Genomic DNA, 15,691 nt, shown 5'->3' with positions numbered 1-15,691 from the left:
TGGTGGCTCTACCGTAGGTGAAGGCAAAAGAGTAGGGGGGCTCCCAATTACCCATTTAATCGGCTTACAAAATACTGTGATTGGGTTTTCATTAAAAAAAAAAATCCAATCCCACCTTGTAACATCAAGGGTTGACCTCATCCACATTTAGGGCAGTTCAAAGCAGCGTGTGTTCGGAATTTTCTTGCTTTGGATCCCACCCTATTACAAGAATAGGTGTCATTAACCCTTTCTTACTCTATTTTACATGGTTAACTAACTCTGCATTGTCATGTAGGGGTGGCATTGAGTCGAGCCGAGCTCGAACTTCCGTATGTTCGAGTTGGGATTGACTTAAATATTTCAAACTCGAGTTCGAGCTGAATCCAGTCTTGAGCCTAAAATTTTAATCGAGTTCGAGCCCAATAATTTTAATTCAAGCTTCAGCTCTAGCTGAGTTCGAATTCTAACTTAACATTATTTTTTTTTCATAAAATACATATCAAATTGAGCCATTATCTATGGCCACACTAGAACTAGTGTTAACTATTGATGTCAATTGAACATGAAATGTTGGCATTCTTACTTCTTAAAAAAAATTAAAAATTAATTACATAAAAAAAATCCAAACAACAAAGATAAAAATGCAACTGTTCTTTATATTTATGTGGGTTAAGAATATTTAAATTATCAATCAATACTTATTTAACATTATAAATCACTTCTATGAGTTGTGAGTATGAACATTTTTATAGCATTGGTACTGGTTTTGATATTCTGAGAGGCAAACACCCCTGAATGGATGGCACACAAAGCTCCGTTTGTCAACTCAACCAGATGAAATAGGTGTTAGGAAACTCACGTTTCCTATTCTAAATTGGGCAACATAATTATTATTCAATTATTTTTACTATTTAATGGAATGGGCCAAAATTAAGTGATCTAATTTTTTTACGCCCATTAAGGAATATAGGCCAATTGAGTAGATACCATAGGGAATTATGGGAACCCTATATAAGAGACACATTATGGTTATGGTCCCCAAGATACTAAATCACACACAGTTTCCCTTCTCCCCATCCAGAAGAGAGACGACAGTCCCATTGAGGAACTAAGGAGATTTAGTTGAGGAAGATCACAAAACCAATTCATTCGTATCGTTTGTCATAGTGATTCCACAATAGAAAGACAAAATTTTGGAATGGATCTATGTATTCCGAATCCTAATATTCTGTCGTGATGTAAATTATGGATTAGGATTTAAGATTAAGATTTTCTAACAAGTGGTATCAGAGCAGAATTACTGTTAGATTATTGGGATTGGAATGGAGGAATTCTGTGGAGAAAAACAACGGTTTTGTATAGCTCCAACGCTGTGTGTGTCGCTCTCCACGGAACTCGCCTCGGCACTGTGCGTCAGTCGACGTTGGCAGCAGTCGATGTCAGACGGGAGTCCGACTTCTGACAGAGGGCCATCGGTGGAAACCGAAGCCCTCCCTCTGCGCGTGACAGTAGGTTGAAGATGACCTCCAACACGTGCATGAAATAATTTTTTTTTTAAACTTAGGTTACATTTGATTTAAATTACGAGTTGAGTCAACTCGCCCGAGAGAGGATTGAGCCGACTCGGTTCTCAAAATCCAATATTTAGCACGTGAGGATTTGAACCCGCACGAAAGTTTTCAGTTTAGCGCAAATAACTAGTATGCCAGATCACCTTAGTGTGTTTTTTTATATAAAATTTTTTATATATTAAATTATAGAAATTGCCATTGGGAAATGCTACAGTGCCCGTTCACTACAGTTCATCATTGTAGATGGGTGAGCTGTAGTGCCCGTTCACTAAAGCGCCCATTGGGTGCGTTGTAGTGCCCATTCACTGAGGCAGGGTGTGCTGCAGTTGGTCGTTCACTACAGGGCCCATTGGGTGTACTGCAGCGTCGAAGACAGAGAGTTTGGCGCTGCAGCGCGTCTTGAGAAAAAAATAAAGAAAAATTAAATTAATTTTGCTCAGTTGGTCTAGTATTTTAAATCAAATTGATTGAAACTACATGTTGCCAAATTTACCTTTGTAGTGTAGATTAATTTGACTAAAAATACATAGATGTTTGCGAGGAGTTCTTTATGCTCACCGTGTTCGGCCCAAAGGAAGACACAATTTGGCCAAATCAACAATGTGCCTGTGATGATAAATGTGTCACAATTATAAAGACATTTTTGTGTGAACAATAGTCGGTCCAAAGAAAGGCTATTGTTTGACAAAACTGATTGTCAATATTTGATCATTGCACAGAGAGTACCACTTACAGTTAATTTTTTTACCCAAAGACTAAGAATTAATGTTGTACTAGGTATCTTGAGATGGGTTCCCAATTTGGATTGTTTGTACATGTCTTGTTTTTCTTTTATTTAACATGCTAGTTAATGTGTGTATACTTGTTTATTTTATTCTATATACAATTTCTATTGCTACTACTATGGATGTTTATTCCCAAATCAGTAACATCCCAATGCTAAGCAGGATGGACTTTAAGGCTTGGAAAGAAACTGTGGAAATTGGCCTCAATTGTATGGATTTGGATCTTGTAGTTCGGGTGGAACAACCCACTTCCACTTCGGATAACTGCAATGAGGTTAAAATTGAGAAGTGGGATCGCTCCAACCGAATGTGCTTGATAATCATGAAACGCTCCATTTTGGAGACGTTTCGGGGCTTTATGACTAAGAGCAAGAGCGCCAAGAAGTTCATGGAGGAAATTGAGCAATATTTTGCCAAGAATGAAAAGTCGGAGGCGAGTAGCCTTTGGCTAAACTTGTTTCGATGAAGCATAAAGGCAAAGGAAACATAATGGAATACATTATGGAGATGTTTCATCTCGCATCAAAACTCAAGTCACTTAAGTTGGAACTGTCTGAGGACTTGCTGGTGCACTTGGGTTTAGATATCTCTTCCTGCACATTTTGGGCAATTCAAAGTGAGTTATAACACTCAGAAGGACAAATGGTCCCTCAATGAGCTTATATCTCACTGTGTACAAGAGGAAGAGAGGAACCAGTGGGATAAGATTGAAAGTGCTCACTTGGCCTCAACCTCTCAGAACAATGAGAAGAAGAGAGGTAAGGTTGTTGCGGAAGGATCTTCTCAGAATAAGAAACCGAAGAAGCAAGATAAGGAGTTTATCTGCTACTTCTGCAAGAAGTCGGGACATATGAAGAAGGATTGTCCCAAGTATGCCACTTGGCGTGTAAAGAAGGGTATGCCTCTAACTTTAGTTTGTTTTGAAGTTAATTTAGCTTATGTACCTAAAGATTCTTGGTGGGTGGATTTTGGTGCTTCCACTCACATAAGTATGTATTTCTAGGGTTGCCTGTGGAGCCGACCACCAAGTGATGCTGAAAAGTTCATCTTTGTGGGCGACAACAATAAAGTTGTGGTAGAAGTTATAGGAACTTTCATATTACTATTAAACATTGGGTTTTATTTTGATTTATCTGAGACATTTGTTGCATCGTCTTTTAGGCGGATTTAATTTCTATTTCCATTTTGGACAAATCAGGTTTTTTTTTGTTCTTTTGGAAATAATAAAGTTAGTCTCTACAAAAATTCTAATTTTGTTGGTTCCGGTCCCTTAATTGATAACTTGTATATGCTTGATGTTATTAGTTCCTATAGAGAAATACTGCAAACAAGTTCACATGGAACGAAGCAAAAATTAAGTAAGAATTCAGCCACATTATGGCACAAACGTTTAGGACACATCTCTAAACAGAGAATTCAAAGGTTCTCGGATGAAATTCTTGAACCCCTAGATAATACAAAGTTCCATGTTTGTATTGAGTGCATCAAGGGGAAACAAACAAATGTTAGAAAATTAGGTGCCGAAAGAGCTACAGATGTCTTAGAACTTATACATACAGATATTTGTGATATATTTCTTACTGCTTCATGGAATAGACAACAATACTTCATTACGTTCATAGACGATTACTCTAGATTCTGTTGCCTATATTTAAAACATGAGAAGTCACAATCCCTGGACGTCTTCAAGTCTTTCAAAGCTGAAGTTGAACTTCAACTAGGAAAGAAAATAAAGGTTGTCAAATCCGACTGTGGTGGTGAATACTACGGAATGTATGCTGGATCAAGAGAACAACGCCCAGGACCCTTCGCAATTTTCCTCAAAGAGTGTGGAATTGTTTCACAATACACCATGCCGGGCAAACCCAGCATGAACGGTGTTGCAGAGCGATGAAACCGAACTCTTAAGGATATGGTATGGAGTATGATAAATCATTCCTTCTTGTCAGAGTCACTTTGGGGAGAAGCTTTAAAGACCGCAGTGTATATCCTTAACAGGGTACCGAGGAAAGCAATTGCCAAAACCCCCTATGAGCTTTGGATAGGAAAGAAGTCTAGCATTAGGCACTTGCACATTTGGGGTTGTCCAGCTGAGGCACGAACTTATAGGCCACATGAAAGAAAACTGGACTCAAGGACAGTAAGCTGTTATTTCGTTGGTTATATTGAACGCTCTCGGGGCATCAAGATCCTTCTTTGAAATAGGAAATGTGAGATTCCTTGAGGATATTGAGTTTGAAGGGGAAGAAAGCATAAGGAATGTTATCTTTGAAGAAGAATATGTTATTAACAGTGATCAGGTCACCATATCTATTGTTGTTCAAGACACAGTTCAGGCACTAGAGGACAATGTTCAATCTCCTATTCTTGATCTTGTTCTAGATCAAGACAATAATGAGATTCTTCCTCTAACACCACCTTTAAAACAAACTCAGCAACCACAAGAAGTGCCACTAAGGAGATCCACTAGGGAGAGGAGAAATGCAATTCCATATGATTATATCATATTTCTTCAAGAACATGAGGATGACGTCAGATTGACAGAAGATGACCCATTTAACTTCTGTCAAGCCTTGCGTAGTTCTAACTCTCAAAAGTGGATTGATGCCATGAAGGATGAGATAAAGTCTATGAATGACAATGACGTTTGGGATCTCATCGAGTTGCCTAAAGGTACAAAGCCCATTGGATGTAAATAGACATTTAAAACCAAGAGGGATTCAAAGGGTAATGTCGAGAGATATAAGGTCCGTCTAGTCGCTAAAGGCTTTACTCAAAGGGAAAGTATAGACTATAAAGAGACTTTCTCTTTGGTATCTTCGAAAGACTCTTTTAGAACAATAATGACACTAGTGACTCATTTAGGTCTTGAGCTACATCAGATGGATGTCAAAACTGTGTTTCTTAATGGAGACATTGATGAGACGATTTATATGGTACAACCAGAAAACTTCGTATCTGGTGATCCAAAGTCTATGGTCTGTAAATTGAAGAAATCCATTTAAAATCTCAAATAGGCTTTCCGTCAATGGTATCACAAGTTCCATTAAGTCATCACCTTATACAATTGACGAATGTGTATATCATAAGTTTAGTGGGAGTAAATACATCTTCCTGATATTATATGTCGATGACATTTTGCTCGCTAATAGCGCTATAGGCTTACTGCACAAAACTAAGAAATTTCTAATGAAAAGATTCAAGATGAAAGATCTTGGTGATGCCTCTTTTGTATTAGGTATACACATACTTAGAGATCGTTCTCATGGTATCCTTAGGTTGTCACAAAAAAGTTATATCGATAAGGTTTTGAGCAGATTTGGCATGAAAGATAGTAAACCAGGAGACACTCTCGTCGCTAAAGGAGACAAGTTTAATCTCAAACAGTGCCCTATTAATGATCTTGAAAGAAAAGAGATGTAGAAAATTCCCTATGCATCAATAGTAGGGAGTCTAATGTACGCTCAAGTTTGTACTCGTCCTGACATAACATTTATAGTAGGAATTCTGGGCAGATATTTGAGTGATCCGGATATGCAACATTGGAAGGCAACCAAACGCATGATGCGTTATTTGAGGAGAACAAAAGACTACATGCTCACTTATCGGAGATCAGACAGTTTAGAGATCATTGGGTTTTTTTACTCTGACTTTGCTGGATGCCAAGATAGCAGATGCTCCACATCAAGCTACATCTTTATATTTGGTGAAGGAGCTATGTCATGGAAGTCTGCTAAGCAGAATCTCATAGCTTCTTCAACAATGGTTGCGGAGTTCATTGCTTGTTTTGAGACGTCCAACCATGGGATATGGTTGCAAAGCTTTGTCACTGGGTTGCAAGTGGTAGATGGCATTGACAGACCATTAAAGATTTAGTGTGATAATAACTCGGCGGTACTTTATTCCAACAACAACAGGAGCACGACGAAGTCGTTGTTTATCGACATCAAGTTTCTAGTTGTTAAGGAGAGAGTTCAGGATAGGCAGATTTCTATGGAACATATAGGGACGAACTCTATGCTAGCAGACCCATTAACCAAGGGCTTAATACCTAAGGTCTATCATGAGCACACTACTTATATGAGTGTTATTTCTGAGGATATATTGGTTTAGTGGGAGTCATTTCTATATTATATGTTTGCTTTAGACATTGAGATTTGAGATTTTCTATGTAATAAAATTGATTGCTTATGATTCTATTTCTTAACTTTCTTGTGTTTTTCTATGTGTAATGTTCACATTGCATTAAGGACTTTGGAAAGATCTCATTAAATACTAAGGAAAGACCAATAGGAAATAGGCATGTCTGATATCACATTGCATGTAATTTTCATGCTACTCATCCATATTTGATTTATGTCATTGAGTGTATTAGTATGGTGATCACCATATGCCTTCATCTTCCAACACTCCCCCTCACGTTGTTGCATCCTTCCATGAGGCTCTGCTGACATAATATAAGTGAGAGTAAAAATCACTCCCAGCCAGTAAGACATTGCTCCATACTCTAGTCATAATGCTAGATGAAGGGCACACTCCTTCATCTGTAGGTAGTGTCTATCGACATTGCTCTGAAGTGTCCACCATCGTATCCCTCCATAGGACAACAACCTTCAAGTGGTAGGAGTAATAAAAACCATTACAGAGGGGGGGGGGGGATATGTTTATTTATAATGGTGCCCCAATCTGGACACCGACTCTCATGGTATCCCAACCATGATATTTTTTAGAGTTAAATTTATCATAGTGTCCCAATCCGGGCACCAACTCTCATGGTGTCCCAACCGTGATATTTTTTAGAGTCAAATAAATTATGGTATGAGAAAAGGTATTGAGGCCACCTCTTCTTCAATAATAATGTTTTATCCAAAGAGAGATAAAAGCAACAACTGTAATATAACACGACCATCTTCCAACACATATAACACGAACCAAATAATAAACCTTGTAGAAGGACCCATTAAATAATCATAATCAGATATAAATATTTTTTCTTAGATGCAAAAACTTCATCTTTTGTGCTCCTCCTTTGTTGAATATTTTGGTCACATAAACTTATTCACAACAAATGGAATAAAATACCTCTTTCTTGTACTTCTTCTATTTCTCCCCCTCAAACTGGGATGTAATGGCAATGATCCTAGTTTGAACCAAATATCATAGATGTAGCAATAAACCCAAATAACATAGATGTATAAATAAGCTATCAAACCAGGGAGAAGTGAGATATTTTTCTGATATATCAACTCAAAAAGTGACACAAAATAATGGGCATAAATTTGGATTTTTCAATGCAATAGAATACCCGCATAACCTTTGATTCCTCCAATGCAAATATATCTTTAAATATAGATCCGATTGACATGAAATGTTTACCTTATGAAACTAGACTTAAATAAATTTCATCCAAGTATAACTTCCCTTCATAAAATATAATTATCAAAAGAAAAATAATCTGATAGATTTCGTTCTCTGTCATCTGGCCGAACTAAGTATTGTTTCTCCTTTTTTTCCAGCATGACCATTGACTCTTCCAAGATCAATATCTTCTTATAAAAAACTCAGATAGAGAATTGGTTGAATAGGTAAGAACATAGACATACATATATTTCTTTTAATATATAATTATCCATATAAAGTCTAGTTCTTGATAGTATAAAATACCTCGGAAGTTGAAGCTTTCTGCTGCTGCTCGAACCACTTTTGAAATCTGACCTTCACTCATTCAAATATCAATATCTCTTTGTAGATAACTCAGATTGGAAAAAAAAATATTTTTCCTTGGAAAGTAGACTTAAATATCTTTCCGTCAATAAATAATTTTCAATATAAAAATCTCAATATAAAGGTGAAAAACTCAAAGCAAAATACGAGGGTAGGGACTGAAAAAAAATAAAAACTACGAACCTAGAATTAGGGTTTAGGGTTTAGATAAAAGGATCTCATTATCTCTGTGGGTTGACTAAGTCAACTCACAAAACCTGCTCTGATACCATTTTGAATTTATAGAAAAGATAAATATTTAATTGACTTCATTGACTTCTTATAATTAGAGTACTTGAACCTCTATTTATAATAGAGGAAGGTAGTAGTCCAATTACATTAAAACTACAATTGTCCCAGTTACACCGAAACTCTAACATTTAAAGATAATTCTTAACATAATTAAATAACTCAATATAGATAAAAGACAAACATAACTCAAACTAGAACTCTTCTACAACGTGACCATAAGATAAAAATGCCTTTATGAGTCCTTCTTGATCTTCCAACTTATGTGATAAGGATGTCACCTCGTGGTAATCATGGTGGGTCTTACTTCTTATGTGTTTGGGCCCATCTTGTGGGCCTTCCTTGGTCGTGTGGCTTATCTTATAATACTTTTAGATATGTAGACCTTCCTTGGTCATGTGGGCATCGACTTATCTTCCAACTTTGGTTTGTGTTATATGGGCCTAGGCCCATTTCACCTGCAACTATTGTGTCTCTTCGGATGGGACATTATTATTGAAGAAGTGGTCACATCAGTATCTTGTCTTCCTCTTTACCCATTACCCTTTGGTTATTTGACAACCTCTCTCCCACCATCCTTTATTTAACTCTCAAATACTCCTTTGGGCCAACCTCTTGTGTGTTGCTTTGATATGTGTTTTAAGTTCATACATAAATACATATATATGGGTGTTTTAAGTCCATTGAGACTTTTTTATATATATACCTATGGGTCTTTTATCGCCATTTTGTGTATGACAGACATTACCCACTTATCACCCATTTCTACCTTTGAGAGTCGGTGCCCGGGTTGGGACACCGTGATGGAGAACTTTATTACTACATTTATGTTATTTGGTTCAAACTAAGATCACTGTTATTATCTCACCCCCAGCTTGAGGGGGAGTGTTGGAAGACATGGAGGATTGCCATTTTATATGAGAAGATCCTATCCACCATTTGCAGCAAGCTAGGAATTCATGATGTTTTCTCACCTCCAGCTTGAGGGGGAGTGTCGGAAGATGGACCCAAACCTACACGACCAAGGAAGACCCACATATCTAAGTGTATTGGAAGATGGGTCCAAGTCCATAAGATATGGATCCACATGATCACACGAGCTGGTGGGACCCACCATGATCACGTGAGGTGGCATGATGAGTCTTACAGAGTCAAAATTATTATGAAAGCAGGTCGCATAGAAGAGTTTCATTTTAAAGGTGTTTTAGTCATGTTAGTCTTCTATTTATATTGGGTTATTTAATTATGCTATGATTTATCTTTAAGTGTTAGGGTTTGGGTGTAATTGGGATAAATGTAGTTTAATTGTAATTGGACTCTACTACCTTCCCCTATTATAAATAGAAGTTCATGTACTCTAATTACAAAAAATTCAATGAAGTAATTATCTTTTCCATAAATTCAAATTGATCATTTAGATTTAATCATTCACATGTTTTAAAAGTCAACATAATTGAACTAACACTGGAATGATCGATAAAGTTGTGCGAATGATCGATCATCCAAAAATGCACAAGCCAAACTTATAAAGCATGATTGATCATCTAAAGCATGACCATTACATGCTATAAAACATGATTTAATCAATAATGTCTAGGCAAGTAAATATTACATAGAATGATTGATCATCCTACACGAATGATTGATCAAACAAAAGCTTGCCAGACAGGGACATAAAGTATAATTGATCATAGGAAGTTTATCGATCGATCGTACTTGCATTACCCTATTAGAGGGAATTTTGATTGATCGATCATCCCTTTGCAATGATCGATCAAATTAACTTTTCGGGACCAAAGGTAATATATGATCGATCAGTCCATCGATCAATAAATCACATCCTAATAGAAAATGAGTCGATCAGTCCATCGATCAATAAATCACATCCTAATAGAAAATGAATCGTTATGATCAATTGATCGATCAATCAATTTAAAAAAAAATTGTAGATATGATTTATTAAAAACACCCCAAATGAACATATGATGCGGATTTGAGGATTGTCCTTCTAAATTGCATGCAAATGAGTTGTTAAACCGTGATATTTATCTTACTTAAAGATGTAAGTTGTCTCATATACCCAATTTGACATTCTACAATTAGATACAAATCGGTCTGATTGAATCCATCGGTTGATTGAAATGGATTCAATCAGACCCTATCTCCTAACTGAATCATATAAAAGGAAAAACCCAGTCGGATTTGCGTACTTATTAGTCCAACTGGATGACCTAATTCAATCAGCCAAGTCACCCTTCCCCCACATGCACTAGTGGTGAGGGAAGGTAGCTTTGACCTCTCCTTCACCACATAAGAGGAACTCTGCTAAGGTGTTGCATTGATCGTTCTAACATGGTGCTAAACCTCTTAACCAAATTTGAAATTGGTTAATTTTGTAAAAACAGAAGAAGATAAGTCAGGTATTGTGTTAATAAATTTTTTAGAGGGTATTATGACAAATCCCCTAATGAATCGCCTTAGTCCGACCTTGGACTCGAGTAAACCAATTTGACTCAAGGGTGATCCAACAAGATTGATCTAGTTTGTCCTGTCTTAGTTGCTGTACCATCGCTTTGTCCGCTGGCTGCTGCGTCCACAAGATGACAAGATCTATCAATACCCAAAGTTGAATTATTAATCATCCCATTCACGTCCCATCAAAACCTTATCCCCAGGTAAAAAAACAATACTTTACTCATAAATATCTCAACAAATCTTATCTCGTCGCTTAACACTCCATAATAAATGAATAATCCAACCCTTTCCCCTTGGACCCACCTTCCAACAACCAGTCTCATCAAAATTCATGTCTAGGGGCCCACATTAAACCCAAAGCTAATTAAGATCAAACGGCACTTAATGATAGATTAGAAGTCCAAAAGGCAAGTCACCACATGGCTATAGAAAAACAACATACTTATTCCCCCTTTTGTACATATACACTACACCCCCACCAGACATACGTAGATCTACGGCCTACGGAAGACGTACTCGGTAGTCGGTTGCCACTCCAGGCAAGGAAAAAACTTCGAAAAGGCACACGTGGACTTGACACGTGTCAGACCTATTCACATGGTGGAACTCCCGCCGCCTCTAACACTCAGCGGTGGTTGCTCTTGGTGTCGCCACTGTAGAGCCTGCAGATGTGATTTCCTTTAGTAGAAAGAAGAGAAAACGACCGACATAGGACGATCTAGCAACTTTTTTTTCTGTTCCAAAGAGTAGAGAAACATACCAGTCGTAAACAGTGGGTGAGTTAGGCTGTGGCTTATCGAAGACGTGAGCACCGATTGACTTGGTTGCAAGATTGCTGCCTGGATTGAAAACACTCCTCCAGACGTTTTCCTTTTTAGCTGAGGACGGAGTCGTCGGCGTTGTTGGAGTTGCCGGAGAAGCTGGCATGGACACGGTCCGATGGAACTTGTCCTTGCTGCTTTCGCCATCCACCTCCACGCTCACTGTAATCGAACAATTTTACAAAGGGGGAAAACCTTAATTATCTCGCTCCAGACACTACCAAACTGTAAAAGAAAAAGGCAAGAGGGAGATCAAACCAACTTTGACGAGTTGAGACCTTCCGGAGCTTGCCGAGGCCTCGATCTGGATGAGGACCAGCGATCACGTCGTCCCAGAGCTTCTCCAGCAGAACCATTTTTCTCTTCTTTGAGGGCAGCAGCACGGACGCGTAAATTTATAAGAGCAATCCATAAATTCTCACTTCTTTAATAATATTCTATTTATTTAATTAATTAAATTAACTATTTCATTTCTTACGTGGAAGATAAGGATGAAGTAGCGGGACCCACAATAATATCTAGTTGCACACGTGCCATACTGTCTCTACACAGGACAAGTTTTACTCGATTGGAGTTTGAATTGGCGTCCGAGACTAAAGGTATCTGAACTTCTGCCTAATAGCACAGAGTGATTTGGATGATGACTTTTGGTGCATTCCGTCATGAGACACAATGCTGAATGAGAAAGGGAAGTATTTAAGGTGGAGTTTTTCAATTCAATCTCTATTACTCCACTTGTGTGGAGTGAAAAACAAAGGAGAAAAGACAAAAGATACGGAGAAAGAAAGAGGAAGAAAGGGGAGACAACTACATGAAAGAGACAGGTTCATTCCCCAGGATCCTTAATCTGGTTTTTATTAATCTCTTAAGCGAAATTATATTAAAAAGATAAAAATACCCCTCTAGTATACCAAAAATTACATCTTTAACCCCTTAACGTAACATTCTACTAATGTAGTATTGGCAGCACTACTTTATACACTCTGAAATAGCAAACTATACTATTGATTTTCAGGACTCCATGAATTGCATTCATAGAAAAAAGGGAAATAAACTCACTAGGAGAAAACAGGAGGAAAAAAGTTATGGAATTGATTACTCCTTACCTTCCCCTTGAAACTTTATTTATAGATTTATGAAACTACTATATTATAATAATACCCCTGAACTTAGGGTTTAGGGTTTAGGGTTTTAACCCTGAAACTTAAACTTAATTACATCACTGTCATCTCTATGAGATGACCCTTTATTTACCATCCTGTCATCAATGTATGTGGGTCTATGGGTCTTCTCCTTGATCTATGGGCCTTGAGCTCATCTTCTATATCTCTTGGTTGAATGGGTCTTCCTTGGTCTTATGGACTTGGGCCCATCTTCTTATACACTTTGATATGCAAGTTTTCCTTGGTTGTGCGGACTTGGGCCCTGTCTTCCAACATAAACAAACTATAAAACTCCCTCTCAAGTCGGGGCATATGTTTTTAGAAACCTCTTCCTAAGGGTTGTTAAACACCTAGCTAATACTATCCAAAAGATCGACTTATTAGGAGCGGAAGACATAGGTATTTAACCTAGGATCCAACTGTCTGACTCACTGTGATTGTTGTTCCATAATAGTACTCCCACCGTTACGAGTCGACAACCACAGCGGCCAGCGACACTGGCCCAACCACAACCTACCAGTAATTTTAATCCAGCCTCTACGACCTACCAATAATTTTAATCCAGCCTCTGCACGCCCCGGAATCTAACTCGCAACGTGGCACCCGCTCTGATACCAAATGTTAAGCACCTAGCCAATACGACCCAAAAGACCGGCATGTTAGGAGCGGAAGGCATAAGTACTTAACCCAGGATCCAACTGTCTGACGCACTGTGATTGCTATAGGGCCTTTTTTAAATACATCTCCAATTTAATCTTTTATCTTGACAAATGGAGTGATCATTTTTCTAGATATTATTGCATTACAAATAAAATAACAGTTCACTTCTATATGTTTGGTTCTCTTGTAGAACATTAGGTTGCTATTATGAAAATAGTTGCTTAACTATCACACTTCAATACAATTGACCTATTTGACGTTAGGTGCAACTCATTTAACTCCGATTTCACCAGCATGAATTCACCGATAGTGTGAGCCATAAATCGTTATTCCGCCCAACACTTGATATTGCCACAATGGTTTGTTTTCAACTCTTCCAACTTACAAAATTACCACTGACAAACACACAGTACCTTGTAGTGGACTTCCATTCTAGCTTGGACCTTGCATAGTTTATGCCTGTAACCTATAATATCTAGATGAGCATGCGACTTGTAAGACAATCCTTTATGGGAGCTCCTTTTTGTTAGAAGGTGGGCTCAAGCCCACACATCCAAAAGGTGGCATATTGGTAAATAAGAAAACTTCTAATAAAGATGGCACGAAGATGAAATTACTTATCTATTTATGTCTCTTCTCTTATAATGTTATAACCCTAAGGGCATTGTAAAAAAAAACTATAAATAGATGCCCTTGGCTAAGAGGTAGACCATAAAGATCTCTTCTCTTCTCAAATTCATCCAAACTCTCCTCTCCCTTCTCTTGGAAGTTGATCTCTAATCTCTCTCTCATTTCTCTCTTCTTCTCTTCTTCTCCTCCTTATTCTTCTTCTTCTCTCCCTCTTTGGCTCGAGATCATTATGAATGCGTCATAAACTCTACATGGTATCATAGCTGAGGATTTAGGACTCCCACATTGAAGTGAAACTTAAGTACCTTTGAAGATTTCATGCAAGGCGCTCTTGAAGGAAAAGATTCAACCATGGAAAGATAAGTGAGTTCTAGTTATATTTTTTCTTACATTCATACTAGGTACCGAGCCCATAATCTCTATATTACATCAAGAAACAAATGGCTTTCATATGAAAAGTTGTGAAAGCTAATACTTAGTGTTTAAAGGATATTATGACCTTGATCTTCTTGCACTCACATATTGCAAGTTTGATCAAGATCGGTTGCCAACAAGGTTATGAAGACCTATTGATTATTAAGTTGATGGTTATATGATGGAAAAATGATATGAGACTTAACTTGATCTCTCATTATTCAATACCAGTAGTTCACTTGATTTTTTTTTTATTAAATCAAGTTGGTTTATGATTTATGGTACTTAGATTCTCCAAACATATAAAAATTGTTTGAGGGACTTTGTCGAGCTCAAAGAGCAATTGTTTTTTGGTAATTTATGATTTTTTGGAATTACTAATTCCTTCTCCAACCCTTTAAGACTTATGAGCAATTTCATTGCTTAAAGGATTTTTGGAAATGAGTGAGAGAAATATGTTTTTTAAAGTGATAAATATGACAGATATCATATGGAAAAGTTAAGCCATGCTTGGGTTAAGAACCAGCCATGAGTTCTTGAGTTTTTTTAAGACTAAAAGAAAGATTCGAATTGGTATTGAGTGAGTAATTGATCTATGCTACTTAAGATACGATTTTTGGTTTATTTGGAGCCTGATTTAGTGGTTAATGTAGAGGATAAGAACTTATATTTATTTGAAAGTGTCTAGTATTTGAAAGAAGGCCGTTCAAATTGATTAAGTGGATTATTTTTCAAATTTGAATGATGGATATTTTTGACAAACATGAGCCTCCAATGATTAGGGTTTCTGTTTGAATACAAGTTCAAATTTTTTGGACTCTTAAGGTCCTTCTTGAGTTTAAAATTCGGATTGGGAGGAAGGCATCCACGTCACTCAGGTACCTTTTTTTTTGGACAACATATTATTGCTTTAATTGCTTCTCAAGTTTGATTATTGGATTATATCAATTCTACTTCAGTCCATATCAGTTCTTCAATATTGGATTATAGCGATTGTGCCATCTTTATTGGAGTTTTAGTTTGATTGGATCTTCATCATATTCTCCTCTTGTTAGTGCTTTCCTAAGCATTGGTTGACTTAAGATTGCTGAAGGAAATACAAGTAGTAAGAGTAACATACTCAAAATTACTAATATTCCCTTAAGGGGATTATCCAATTATCTTAGTTGGTCTCAATC

At 37.3% G+C, this 15,691-nt stretch overlaps 1 protein-coding gene across 1 annotated transcript; it reads right to left on the bottom strand.

Moving 5' to 3' along the window:
• Window positions 1-11,189: 11,189 nt before the first annotated feature.
• Window positions 11,190-12,018, bottom strand: LOC137953639 (dormancy-associated protein 1-like). The gene is made up of 3 exons (XM_068801094.1): window positions 11,909-12,018; window positions 11,586-11,808; window positions 11,190-11,487 (listed from the first exon to the last, which is right to left on the bottom strand). Exons 1-3 carry the CDS (start codon window positions 12,000-12,002, stop codon window positions 11,451-11,453), a joined length of 354 nt encoding a protein of 117 aa, XP_068657195.1. The 5' UTR covers window positions 12,003-12,018; the 3' UTR covers window positions 11,190-11,450.
• Between the last annotated feature and the right edge of the window lie 3,673 nt (window positions 12,019-15,691).

This window comes from Aristolochia californica, unplaced genomic scaffold, assembly GCF_029961685.1.
Source record: "Aristolochia californica isolate CCGP_79_NKW_82.1479 unplaced genomic scaffold, dmAriCali1.0.hap1 SCAF_16, whole genome shotgun sequence".
NCBI lineage: Eukaryota > Viridiplantae > Streptophyta > Magnoliopsida > Piperales > Aristolochiaceae > Aristolochia > Aristolochia californica.
The sequence above is the reverse complement of the archived record's forward strand: the minus strand, read 5'-3'. Positions and strand labels throughout refer to the sequence as shown.

Excerpts from the sequence above, each read along its gene's own strand:
- LOC137953639 (XM_068801094.1), bottom strand. The coding sequence starts at position 12,002 with ATGGTTCTGCTGGAGAAGCTCTGGGACGACGTGATCGCTGGTCCTCAT. Across the intron at positions 11,809-11,908 it reads GAAGGTCTCAACTCGTCAAA|TGAGCGTGGAGGTGGATGGC; the intron begins GTTGGTTTGATC and ends GTTCGATTACAG. Across the intron at positions 11,488-11,585 it reads TCACCCACTGTTTACGACTG|GCTCTACAGTGGCGACACCA; the intron begins GTATGTTTCTCT and ends TCACATCTGCAG.